The 14,505-nt window shown below is 31.2% G+C and overlaps 1 protein-coding gene across 2 annotated transcripts; it reads left to right on the forward strand.

Annotated features, from left to right (window-relative positions):
• The first annotated feature begins 11,143 nt into the window (after window positions 1-11,143).
• Window positions 11,144-14,130, forward strand: LOC104090390 (probable WRKY transcription factor 69). 2 transcript variants are annotated; one of them, XM_009595467.4, is made up of 3 exons: window positions 11,144-11,454; window positions 11,613-11,756; window positions 13,469-14,130. In XM_009595467.4, the coding sequence occupies exons 1-3, from the start codon at window positions 11,315-11,317 to the stop codon at window positions 13,992-13,994; spliced, it is 810 nt and encodes a 269-aa protein (XP_009593762.1). In that variant the 5' UTR covers window positions 11,144-11,314; the 3' UTR covers window positions 13,995-14,130. The 2 variants fall into 2 exon arrangements, with proteins under 2 accessions (XP_009593762.1, XP_009593761.1); XM_009595466.4 differs by having other exon boundaries at window positions 11,146-11,454; window positions 11,610-11,756.
• The last annotated feature ends 375 nt before the right edge of the window (window positions 14,131-14,505 follow it).

The raw sequence follows: 14,505 nt of genomic DNA on the forward strand, positions 1-14,505 counted from the left end.
AAACCAGTAGCAGGAATATTGATGAACTTCAATTCTACTTGCAAAAGTCACTAGAGCCCCGCGCAAAGGAATTTATACCATTGAGTTGGTGGAGGAGCAACTCAAATCAATTTCTTGTTCTTTCGGCCATGGCTCGAGACGTGCTAAATGTGTCAATTTCAACAGTTGCATCAGAGAGCGCATTTAGCCAAGCAAGGCAGCAACTACGAGATACCTGTCATTCATTGGGTAGCAACGCTTTAGAAGTTCTAGTGTGCTTCAGAGATTGGATAAGATCAGAACGCGAAATCAAGGGCGTGAAGAGGTAGATGAAACAGAGGACCAAGAAATTGGGGATATAAGGGTTTATGGTTCCAATTCAAGCAATGCCGAAAATTAAGAACCTCATGTTGACATGGATGAACTTACAATAATGATGCAAAGCATGTGATGTACCCTTTCTTATTTTTTTATAATTGTTGAAAACTTTTAATTTGAAAGTTAAAAATAAAAAATTCAAAATAGAACTTGTAAATTAATTTGAAGTATTATTTATTATTCAATGAAAATATGAAACGAAAGTCTTCGGAGTTTGATCCTTACATATTGGTCTTATTAAATAATTTTTTGTAGCCACTTACTTTCAATTTTAAAATTTTAAAATTCAAATTTCAAATTTAAAACTTTAAACTTTAAAGTTTAAAAGTGTAATTTTATGCCTTAAAATACATATTTCCTTAATTAAAAGTTTACTAATACTTAAGTATCAATTAGATTGAATAAGAAAAATATAATACACTGGTCCGTTGGACCCGCTAAGCCCGAACCCGTACGGGCCTAATTTAACTCGGATATTCCCAACCCGCTAACAACCCGGTAAGCTAGCCCACTACCCAGGCGCCCCACTAACCAGACGGGCTATTTTTTTTCCACGTCCAGCCCGAGCCAGCTTGGTTGATAAACATGTATAAGTTATTGATCACGCCCAATTCTAGTCCTAAAAATAATAAGCGGTCGCTGCAAATATAATTCGGTCTAAAATTCCGGAGTCGAATCTCATAGAGAACTAAGGTTTCACTATAACTGTTCAATATCACTAAAAAGACAAGTTCGAATAATTTTAAAGTTATAATATTAAGATTCTTATGTCTAACTAATTAACTAACGTATTAAAGTAGTAAATTAATAAATATGGATACTAAGGGTTGGAGACAAAATTGGGAAAGCGTAGAGTTATCATTTTCCCAATTATCGGAATCCTTCCCGCTACGTCTCCTACAATTTCGCCTAAGTATTCTTTACTGATCATGAGCACTCGACTTATCGTAATTCTCTCTCTAGAAACTACAATAATTTACTAGTCATATTCTCTCGAATTACGCTAGCTCGCACTTTGTCATCGTTCACTGTGATCACGTCAAAGCTTCGTTATCTCTAATCCCGCTTTTAAACCCGACGTTTGATCTCTCATATACCTTGGTAGTGACTTTGTTCGACAACAACCTAAATGTGTACTATTTATCAAGCAATACATAATAAATAGGCACTGTCAATTGATGACCATTCAATCAACAACAATAAACACGTAGATGAACAAGTAGGGATATTCAAAGGCAAAACTATATTAAACGTAACAAGAATTCATCCTCCAAAAGGTTCCATCCAACCCTAGATTAGAGAGTTTAGCTACTCATAATTGTATAAACAATCATAGTAATATTCAAAAGCATTAAACTACAGATTAAAGAAGAACGAAGAGAAAAACTCGTGTGATTCGTGCTCAAGAGTATTCCGTAGTCTTTTGCCTCTCCAATAATGTCCTCTCCTTCAAAAACTAACTTTAAGATATATTTATAGGGTATGGTCCGAAATTCAATGTCCAAAACTAGTAAGGAATTAAAATTTGCTCGGATGACATCGTCGGCGCAAGGTACTGTCTGGGACACCAATATTTATGTGCGAGGCACTATCTATGGCGCCATAGTTTCTGCGTGAGGCACTGTCTAGGGCGCTAATGATAGTGCCATGGACAATGCCTTGCACGTCTTCTTTTATTGCTCCATTTTGTAGCTCTGAGATACCATTTCGTGCAACTTTTCTCCAATTCATATCCAAGCATTCCTACACGTGAAGTAAACTCTATTAAGCGCAATTGTCGCACAAATTAGCATCCAAACAACAAGCAAGTAGGGTAAATAACATCAAAATATATGAAATTATAGCACGACATCAGTTACACCCAGATAGCTTGGGTCAATGAGTCTCCACTACGATGGGCTTTGTACACGAGGGAAAGATCTTTACACAAATAGTCTGCCATATTTATTATTTACCTTTTTTAGCCATTTACATTGATTACATAATTATATACAAATAATACGTATATTATACATCCACTAGCTATTTTTACTTTAAGAGATTGAGTGAACGGCTATTTGGGTTAATTCTTCAAGATGAATCATGAGATTTTTTCCTTCCTATACAATATTTAAAACTTATTTACCAAAATTGTCCTAATTTTTTATATTACCCTCCCTAAACAAGGATTACTTACAAATTATATACAATCTATTATTAATGCCTTAAATTATGAAATTCAATTATACCCTTTTTCTTTTTTCTCTTCTCGACTCTTTTCCTATTCTCTGCCGCCTCTCTCCATATACAATTAATTATTAGTGCCTTCAATTAGGGATTCAGTTATACATTTTTCCTTTTTTTTTCTCCTCTCTCCTTACCCTATTCTCTGCCGCCTCTCTCCACCCAAATATTAAATCCTGGTTCGAATTGTCTTGTACCAAAGATAATATTACTCAATTCATGCTTCAGTTTCCATTGCAGACATCTACCAACAACATTGACATTCCAATATCAACTAATGTTTATGTTCAGGAAATTGATTATAAGTCACAGACAATAAGATTATCAGAACTCAATGCTTCGTGTCTTTCCGGGCAGATTTCAAACACAAACTCGACTGCTTCGCTATTTACTTATTATCAGAACTCAGATGGTGGCTATTCAGTTGCTCCTCAAACAAAAAGTACATGACGTCTTCTTAGCGGATCAACTGCCTTAGCAGCCCTCAATATGACATTCTTGCCTTTCGATCTTACAACAGTATCTCTCAGTTCTATCTCCGTGAAACTCGAAATTTAAGTAAAATATTCAACGTATCCACCTCTTTTGATATAGCACCAGCAACAACAACAATAGAAACTTGACGATATAAATGTGCATGGTACAACAACGTACAAATTAAAAATAAATTTCTTACAAATTTGATATATCTACAACAACATATAAACTAAAAATAAATTTTATACAACTAATTATATAGTATACAACATATTTACAACTTATCTATAACTTTCATACATTATTTTCACCCGGGTAAATACATCTACAACATCATATAACTTAAATACAATTTTCATACAAATTTTATACAATATGTCTTTTCTATATATTTTGTATCTGATTTGTATATATTTTGTATGTGGTTTGTTCTTCTTCCTTTCTAAGATTCCAATCAAAACTTCTTCTCTTAATATAATTTTGATACATATCAACAACTTTATGTAAAAAGATAGTATTTATAACTTAAATATAAATTTCTTATAATGATTCATACATTATACAACTATTTTTCAACTTTCATACAACATTCAAATAAAAAAATATATAACTACAACATAATATAACTTAAATGCAATTTATATACAACTTTAATATAATTTCGTAAGTATATTGTATGTCATGTGTTCTTCTTCTTCTTCGATTTTCAATCTGAAATTCGACCAAAATCACATCTAATCTTCACCAAACACCCTAAAAATTGAGATATAAACTCCAAAAAATATTCTCAATTATTTGCAACAACACTCAATCCAAACAAATAATAGTTTTTGAAAACCCAAATTCGAATTCAAAGCCTCGAAGCTTTTTAATGACTGTCAATAGCGCAGAATCAAACACCTTCAAAATTTATTGATTGGCAATTTTAATTCGAACATCAATCGTGCAACATGAAAGAAAATTACTAAGTTAAAACTCTATAGTAAAACGATTGAAATCCATTGATGAATTCCATTAAAACTCTATACAACAAGAAAGCAGAAAAAACATAGAACATCAAAGGAAGAAAAATTATGGGAAAAAAGAGAGAGAGAGAGAGAGAGAGAGAGAGAGAGAGAGAGAGAGAGAGAGAGAGACGAGGGGAGAGAGGGGGGCAGGTATAAAGGGATGGGGAAACAACTGATATTCCTTATCCAAGATTCCTAATATAAAGGGATACTCATTTAAAACTAATTTGTATATAATTGATAAATTGTATATGACAGTGTAATTAAGTTAAAACTTGATTAGAGAGGGTAATAAAGTTTCATATGTAGTATAGGAAGGTAAAAATCTCATGAATCGTCCCATTGTCGGCCCAAACCAAACCTTATGGCCCCCGAATTGTCATCCCATTTCAACTATGTGATACAGAGGCTAACCAAGCTATTTTTCAATTACAGAGGCTGAACAATGGCTATTTCCGAATTTTAACCCCAAATCTATTTATTGATAGAATCCTTACGGCCATAAAAACTGGGTTGAGACTTAAGAGGGAGTGAGAGAGTCCAGTTTCTGATTGTTTTGGACGAGAAGAAATGCTTCGGCCCATTAGCCATTCTTTGTCTATTTTTTAAAAAAAATTAATACAAATATTCGTACATCCAACCACTTAAATTAAAAATTACCGGTGAATATATGATATATGAATAATCCATATATAATATGTGTATAACAGTATATGATCTATATATATCGGCTAAAAAAAATAAATAGTAAATCCAGTCGGCTATTTATACGAAGATCCTTCTCCTTTCATTTCAACCTTTTTTCTTCTTCGTGGTACACAATTTTCTCTATGCAGTTCAAGTAATCAATTTTGAACTGTTAAATTTCTCAAAAAACAGCAATTATTTTTATTACTTAGGTCTGTTAAATAAATCCTTTTTCCAGAGTAGGAAAACGACTACATAATATTTCTACTGAAAAACAAAATCAGAATAAGAATAGGGGTATTGATAATTTCTTTTTGTGGAAAATTAGTTATAGCTTACAGACTAAGACTTGAATGTTGAATGTATCGAATTATACTATCGCTATTGATGATGGTATTACTTTGATATAGAAATATCATATAATAAAATAGTAGCAGATCAGATCCTTCACTCATTCTTCTATTAGAGGAATAATACAATATGAAAAATAATTAGCCAATGAGAGAATTTTGACGTCTTTTCTCTGCTAGAGAGCGTCAAGCGGAGCAAGAACCGGTCTTTCTGACTTTTAGCAAAAACATTATTGTCATTTCAACTTAAAAAATACAAGTATAACTTGTTTATTTATCATCCTGATTTTGCCACAATAAAAAAAAATCGTACCACAATATTTTATGCTTTCGCTTCTAACATCAAACAACAGTTATTTCTAAAATCACATTTTTGTTCTACATGATACTTTTTGTGTGTGTGTGTGTGGAGATTTTCATCTAAAATCTGTTGTTTAAAGATATTAATTAACAGAGAAGTAATCCATCTTATTGAGTTACATTGAACTCCTTATGGTTAATCCCCTTGAGAAAAGATTTGGATCATAAGGAATTTGCCAAGCTTATTCAAGGCTAAAAACACTTTTTTTTATTTAGAAGTTCACTTATTTTCAAAATTGAAGTGTTTGGCCAAGCTTTTAGAAGAAAAAAATAATTTTGAGTAGAAGCAGAATAAGTTTCAGAGAAACAGAAAAAAGTAATTTCTCCCTAAAATCATTTTTGAAATTCACTTTTGAGAAAAATACATTTACAAACACTTTTTAAAAGCTTGGCCAAACAGTAATTGTTGTTCAGGAGTTCTTTTCAAATTAATTAGCCAAACACAAACAACTCTCATCAAAAGTACTTTTGAGAGAAAAAAAAAACACTTCTCAAAATAAGCTGATTTTTGAATCTTGGCCAAACAGGCTATTAGAATCGCTTTTTAAAAGGTTGGCCAAATACTAATTGCTGCTCAAAAGTGTTTTTAAAATTAATTAATCAAACATAAACTGATTATCATCAAAAGACAAAAATACTTTTGAGAAAAGTATTTTTGAGAAAAAAAATACTTCTCAAAATAAGCTATTTTGGAAACTTGGCCAAACAAACTATTAGGTGTTAGAAGTGTTCCAAACTACTTATGATCCAAATCTTTTCTCGAGGGGATTAACCCTAAAGAGTTCAGTGTAACTCATTTGAGGAAAAGTCCAAAACCATATATAATCTTTGGTTTTAAACTCAAAGTCATACATATTCTTTCACATGTAGCACTAATAATATATTTACTTTAACAAAGTTGTGCACTTTTAGTCATTACACTAAGAAAAAGCCCAAAAACATACATTATCTTTGGCTTTAGACTCAAAGTCATACATATTCTTCCACATGGAACACTAATAGTCCATTTATTTTAACAAAGTGGCGCACTTTAAGTCATAACACTAAACATATTTTAATTTTTAACAGAAATCTAAGATCTGACAAAATATTTGGTCCCTTTATTTTCTTATTTACCGAAAGAAATAAAGATGACAGATTTATCTAGATAGCAAACAGTAAATATACATAGAATTTATTTACTATTTCTCTATTTACTATACGTAAAATATACATTTTCCTAAGAAATGTTAAACACCGTTAATTTTTATTTGCAATAATTTTTATCTAGATAACCTCAAATGTTATCTAGATTTTTTATTATATACATAATATTTACTATACGTTGACATAAAATAAATATACGTAAAATCATTACTGAGGGTAAATAAATATTTACTATACGTTTTACATAAAATAAATATATATTTATTAGATTTTTTTATTTACTTTTATATATATTTACTATACGTTGACTCCCATGAAATAATTCATCCGTTCACTTTTACTTGTCACGTTTCGCTTTTCGAATATTTAAATTTTAATTTTAAAATATTTAAAAAATCTAATCCAATTTGACTTTAAAGATTAGTTAAATTGACTCTAGAAAAATAAAACTTGATAAGAAAAAGTGAACGAATGGAGTAAATAAAAAAGAAACAATCCAGCTACAATAGTTTTAGCAACCAACTTTATTCTTTTCATCCTTTGTTATGATGTTTTTAATTGTAGCTTTTTTCGTTTTATTAAAAGCAATTAACATGTGTTAAGTACTGAGTCACCGGCTGCCAACTCACTTGTATTGTAATGATCAGAAATCAAAATTGTAACCTTTTTTTGGAGGTTTAAGCGTCTCAGTGGCCTTTAAAATAATTGGACCACTGCATTTTACTTATCAGATGTTGCACGAGTCAAATTATATAATTTTCTACAGTTGTTTGCATTTCAGAATTTAAAAGTAAAATAACTACTAATATTTCAATGTTTTGTTTAAGCCAAGCTTTTGGACATAGATTTGATTGAAACTTGGAAAAAAAAATTCATGTTGTGTGAAAAATAATTTTTGAAAGTTAAAGTTGTGTTTGGACATGCATTTTATTTGAAAGCTGAAGTTTTGTGAGTGAAATAAAAAAATTCATCCAAAAACTACCCTAAACCAGTTTTTGGGAATTTAAAATTTTTTGAAATTTTTCCCCCAAAACATGATCATATTTCATAAATAAAAAATATTTTCAATGACCAAATGGGAGCTAAGTAGTCGCAAAATTTTGAAATAGCGTATACTCTTTTAGGTTTCATACTTTTCCCAACATCTTAAAGAATGTTGAGGCAGGTCTAGGAGAGATAAAAATATTCATATTGTCTAAACACCTGGAAAATCAAGATGTTTCTTAAACAATTGCCTAGGAATTAAATTGATTTTTAAAGCAAAATGATTACAGAAAGGTTATGACTTTTGTGTCATTTTGCTACTTCATTTTGGCAGGATTTAAAGCTATATTTGGGAAATTTCTCCATATTTACTAGTCACAAAATGAAAAAATAGAGCCATTTCGCATCCTTACAACGCAAGTATTTATCTTACCCAAAGAAAGAAAACTAAGGATTTTTTAATCTTAATTTTAAAAGGGAAAATTTACATAAAAAGAAAAGCTAAGGTTTTTCTTTTTAAAATAAATTCGCTGGACAAATACCTTATTAAACATAATTTATTTGCTGTACAATAGGTTTCACTTCTCGTCTCTCGAATAGGACAAACTAAAGATATGTCCAACTCTCGAGTCATTTTTATATGATGAATACTCTTCAAAATGTTGTAAATTTACAAATAAAAATGTTATATATCGAAGAATTAAAATCTCACGCTAACTTGAGATCTGAATTGCAAGAGAGTATCATCAAGCTACAAGTCCATTAATTTACCATTTGAATAAACCGATTATTTATTCGATACTTAACAATAATTTTTTTGTTTCCTATCCGGTGTAACATCGGCTTTCAAACTCGATTGCATAAGGTTCATTAAAGGGAGATGCTCCCCATCAATTTTTTTTACAATCCAGGACTCGAGTCGCAGACCTCTAGTTATTGATGGAGGATCATATCCATCCTATTACAATCCTTAATAGTGCAACCTTGCAATTGTACCTTTCTTTAATAAAGACTATACATTATGCAGGTGTTAATAATTTATTGAAAGTCATCTTGTCAAAATCATGAACTGTTCATTTCATTTTTTTTCTTTTAGTTATTTTTCTCTCACTTCAATCTTTATTTTTTTTTTCTTTTTCTGATTCTACGGTATTAGACTGTTCCAATCCAAATCTGTAATAATAAAGAAATCAGCGCATGTTATAAGCAGTTGACTTTTAAATGTAGGTAGGTTTAAAATCAAGAACATGGATGAATAAAATTTGTTATCTTAGCTAAGCAGTTGATTAGATCTGCGGAAATATTGGAAAAATATGCGAAACTTGCTTTAAAAAAAGACTTAAGCAAAGAATAGAGGTGAACATAGAAATTAATTAAGGTCACTATTAATAAGTCGCTGTTTGTCATTCATTTGCAAAAATAGTCCTTTCTAACACGTAAACGATGACACACATATTACACACGGTTTGAAGCATGATTCACCTTTTATCTTTAATCAATCTTCTTCTTCTTCTTTTTTTCTTGAACTCGAGGTAATATACTATTGAAAACACTGTTGATTCTTTATGTGGGATAGGGGAAAAGATAATGTATATTTGCTAGTGCTAGGTTTATTAAATTTTGTAGCATTTGATATCTGATCCCGTTAGAAATCTTTTATTTTAATAGAGGACTAATAGGTTTTTTAAAGAGTGTGAATTGAAAATAAAAGAAATTAGATTGCGCATCTCTATCTCACCCTTTCATTTTCTATAAATTCAAACTTTTTTACCCAATGAAATTTCTTCCCTCTTCTCTTCTTTGCATGGTTATTTCAAAACAAACAAAAGTATCAATTATGATTTCATCCGCGGAAGTTTTGTAATTTGTTGTGCCGCTATTATAGAATAGCGTTGCGTTCTATTTTGGGAGGAATTAATCTAAATAACTTAGGCAACAATAAGGAGATAAATAAGTTCCTAAAAAACACACAACAAAAAATTTGTCAGCTCGAAATATTTTTACATTTCAGTTCTAAGTTTGGCTTTTTCTGATTTTCTATTTTGAACAGAGTTATACTAACTAGGACTGCTATGGAGAAACCTAAATGTGAATATACAATTTCATGATTGATGATTCACTAGGATTCCTATGACTTGTAATAAGAAAGTACATATGGAATGGTCTTTTCTTTAATTTCTTAAACAAATCTCTATTAGCTGGGGCATGCCTGGTAGGTTAGGTTGTCATTTATTTAAGCCACTAATGATTAAAACCAAAAACGTTAATTATCTGTTATAACAACCTTATACATTCAACTGTTGCTCCAGCAAAGATAAATAAATAAACTAGTAACACGACTTTTAACAACAAGATCTAAATGTAATTAAGCAAATCAACAAATAACTACGCATATTTTTAGCTATAGTAGCGACTGGTCCACTAAGTAATAGAAATGTTTCAAAAGCTAAAACAACAAGATTGTAATGAGTAGAGCTTTACAAAACGACCTGCAGAAGAGTAGTTCACACCTTACTAATGGTAATTAAGAAAACTAGCTTCAAATATCTTACACAATACTCCATTTTTTTTCAATTTATATGTCAGTCTTTCTATTTGAGATTATTCATAAATCATTAACACTGTTACTAATCTCAACAATTCAAATTCATTTAACTATTCATCTTTTATACTTTATGTTTAAAGTGGACTCAGTTTTAGTTTTTACCTTCTAATTTGAAAAAAAAAGAAGAAAAGAATTACCTACAAAATTTCTGTATACTTTTAGTGAAAAAGGAACAATTTGGATATCCAATTTGTTTTGGACTAAAGAAGATATATCCAGCGGCAGAGTTACAGTTTCTGGAGCGGATTCGGCCTAACACAAATTACTGTTTACATTTTAAACTTTTTTAAAAAAACAATTATTGAATATATATATATAAAAATATAACAGAAACAAGCGACAAACTTGTTGGAAGTACATTTGCCGTATGATTTGGGATGGACAAAATGGTTCACAGCCATCCTACCATATAAGTACAAAATATTCCATTATCGCAACTTAATTAACCTCTCACCCTCACAAAAAGGCTAAGCAGAAGCCAATAGTTGAGCCAAAGTCCAATTTGCTGATGACATTTATTTTAGGAATTAAATTTTGTGCAATGATAATATGTACGTAAACTTTTACACGATCAAATTAAATTAACTTATACTATTATCAGACAAATTAGCAATCCTGATATGACAGTTCAAAAAATAATGTATAACATACTATAATTGGTTGTAAAAGTTCCCTTTATTTTACATATATTTTTTAGAATTTTACATTAAGTATTGATAAGAAAAAAATATCAATGGCCAACTTGGATAAATGAATAAAGAAATGTGGACGGGGCTCAACTATATTTAAGACAAGGGGCCCCTTAATTAGAAAAATAATAGTTAATCAACATATGAACATGTCACCTTATGTCACATTATCATGTTTAATTGCTTGCACGTCCTTAATAAACTATATTTTTGCCAATCTGTCAATTTGGACTGCCCCCATATTAAAACCCAAAACTTCACAAATTATTTTCCACTACCTTCCCCCACTTCATACCAACTCTTTCCGGCAACCCCATTTACAAACTTTTCTTTTCTTCTTACAAACACTTTTTTCTTTCTTTTATAAATGATAAACTAAAAAGATTTTTGCCCAAGTTATAATTAATAAGCTTTAGCTAGTTTTTGGTCATGGAAGATAGACTAAACAGAAGAAGTCCATTTTTTATCAAACAAGAAGATTCCACCGGAACTCCGCCGGATAATGCCGCTGATTCTCCTTTTTCCGGCAATGAAACTGCTGAAGTTAACATGCCATCTCCTAGAAAAAGGTTTGTAAATTAATCCCTTTTTTTTGTTGTTGTTGAGAAAATGAATCTTAAAATATTTTATGGTTAGTTTTATTATATTTTTTTTTACGGAATTCGAGAAAAATGAAAATTTGGATATTTTTCTTATATTAGTATTGGTTTGATTGTATATGTAGTAGGAGAGGAGCAAAAAAGAAAGTAATTACAGTGCCAATTATTGATGCTGATGGATCACGAAGTAAAGGAGAAGTTTATCCACCGCCAGATTCTTGGTCATGGAGGAAATATGGACAAAAGCCAATTAAAGGGTCACCTTATCCCAGGTAATTAAATCAAATTTTCATTATTTTTTAGATTTTTCACAGAGATGAAGTGCATATATAGTTAGTAAGAAAGTTCAAAATTCAAAGAATTAGTAATTTAAGTAACAAATATTAGTAATTAAAAAGTTGTTTTGAAATAATGACAGAATTATTGTTCTAAACAGTCATTGTAGTTGCCGCCGGGGGGTAGTTGGTAAAGGTTTTGATTCTTATCCGTAAGGCTGATGACTATCTTATAATTATGGACCAATTAAACTTTGCATTAAATTAATGTAGTAGTTTGAATTATGCATTGCTAGTAGTACTTCACTCGCCTTCTTACATCTTGCTAATCACGCTCTTTTTCTGGTAAATCAAAGCGTCGTAAATACAGTTGAGATTTATATTTACTGACTTAAAATGTTGAATTATCCATTAATTACACCTTTTAGCGTATTAGCCATATAAGGGTAAGCACAAAGGATCATGTATTGTACTTGCTTCTTCTTGTAGTATTGGAGCATTTATACTATTAAGAAAGGTTTCAATTCTAAAGGACAACAAACATTCTGTATTCACGTAACAAAAATAATTTTACCGTTGTTCAACAGCTTCCCTTTAGAGGGTTCAATTTTACATAACATTAATGTGGTTGTCCCTTACAATGGACGCTTTCAAAGACATTGTTCCATAATTTAATAGCCATTGGTATTATTGCTTTCAATGGTAGTATGGCCAGATTGATAACATTACAACCCCAGAAAATATAAATTAGATAAGATTGGAACGGTGTGGCATTTAAAATTTTAATTTTTTTCATACATTTAATGAACTTCTACACTTTGATCTAACCTCGGGTTCCACGACTTACAAGTGTTTTCATAGCCCACTCTCTACTCCATTGATGTGTATTCCTCCACAAATGATGGTAAATGCAAAAACACTCATTGTTTTCGGACTTGACTTCTATTAAGGTAGTCAAAAATATGTTAAAAATTACTTATATACTTGTGCCAATTTAGCGTTCAATATACTTCCTCAAAATCATTTTTTATAACTTTTTTTCGTTTTTATCTATTTAGAAAACAATGATGCATTTTTACATTTTTAGAAAAACTCTTCAACATTTAAATTTCTTATGGAATATTTTGGAGCACAAACTCTAAAAGATCTTTTGGTACGTGTAAAAAGTCTTTAAATATGAACATACAACAAAAACGAAGACAATAGTAACTTTTAGTGTACGGGTCACTTGGTAAGGTGTATAACAGTAATACTGAATATAGTGTATTAATAGTGTTGAAATTAATAATATTGGAATTAGTTATGTTGAGATTATTTCTTATCGACTGTTTGGTTTGGTGTATTAAATATTTTGAAAGGATTGTTCCGTCGTTATATATGCTTATCATGTATTAAAAACTATAGTATTGTTAATGTCATGATTTGCTATAGATTTGAAAAACACTATCAAACAAAATATTAATAATACCAAAGTTAATACATATATTATTTCCTAATACATCCTATCAAACGATCCAGTAATTGGTTTGATTATTCACTCACTATCTTTGGATTTGTAGAAGAAAATGTAATTTGTGAAAAGAGCCAACTTTTAAGTTTTATGGGTATTTTCAAGATTTTTTACTATAGAGTTTTGGTGGGCTATTTGTACTCTATTTAATATTTCTATTGGAGTATATTTTAAAATGGTGCATGTGTTTCATGCGCAGGGGATATTATCGATGTAGTAGTTCCAAAGGCTGTCCTGCCAGAAAACAAGTAGAGCGTAGCCGCCTGGACCCCACCACTCTTCTCATTACCTACTGTTCTGAACACAACCACCAATTCCCCGTCGCCACCACCAAACACCACCACCACCACCCTCTTGCCGCCAGTACACCGACCACCTCTACCAATACCGCCGGAGACAACAATGCGGCGGCTGCGGCCACTGACGTTACGATGACAGACAAATCATCTCCTGAAGAATGTGACGTCTTTGCTTATCAACATGACAATGGCTTCTCGGAGATGGCCGGCGAATTGGGTTGGTTCTCCGATGTGGGAACTCCTACATTTATGGAGAACACGTCATCGGTGCTGGGGTCCACGTGGAGTGATGCTGACGTGGCTTTAATGTTGCCTATTCGGGAGGAGGACCAATCTTTGTTTGGTGATTTGGGGGAGTTGCCGGAGTGTTCGGTTGTTTTCCGGCGATATAGTGTGGAAGCACCGTGCTGCGGCGGTACAGGATAACAATCCACGTAAAGAGCTGAAAAACTGAAATTACATGTAGATGGGCCTGAGTTTGCCACACGAGATACCAAAATTTTTTTTTTTTTTTTTTTTTTTTTTTTTTTTTCACGACCTTTTTTTTTTTTTTTTTCTTCTTTATGTAAAGAGCTGGTAGATTGGAAAACAAAGAAAAAAAAGAAGAAACATACTTTTATTTGATTTTACTTGATTGAGCTCCTTTTGATAAAATTCACATTTTGGATTATTAAACATGAGCCTACCTCTGCTTTATAATGTGGACAGGGGTTTAATGTTAACCTCACAATCAAAATCTGTACCTTAGTACTGCACCTTCTTTTCCTTTTTTTGACGAGACAGATTGGATTACGTTTAGGCTATACCTTCATCTATGGCCATAAAAAAATCGAGAAATATACTCCTATATATTTATATATAAAAACAAAACAAAAATCACGCTATTAAACATGAGGTAATAAACAATACTAGTCCCGTTTCAATTTATATAAATTTA

Source organism: Nicotiana tomentosiformis, chromosome 7 (assembly GCF_000390325.3).
Source record: "Nicotiana tomentosiformis chromosome 7, ASM39032v3, whole genome shotgun sequence".
Taxonomy (NCBI): Eukaryota; Viridiplantae; Streptophyta; class Magnoliopsida; order Solanales; family Solanaceae; genus Nicotiana; species Nicotiana tomentosiformis.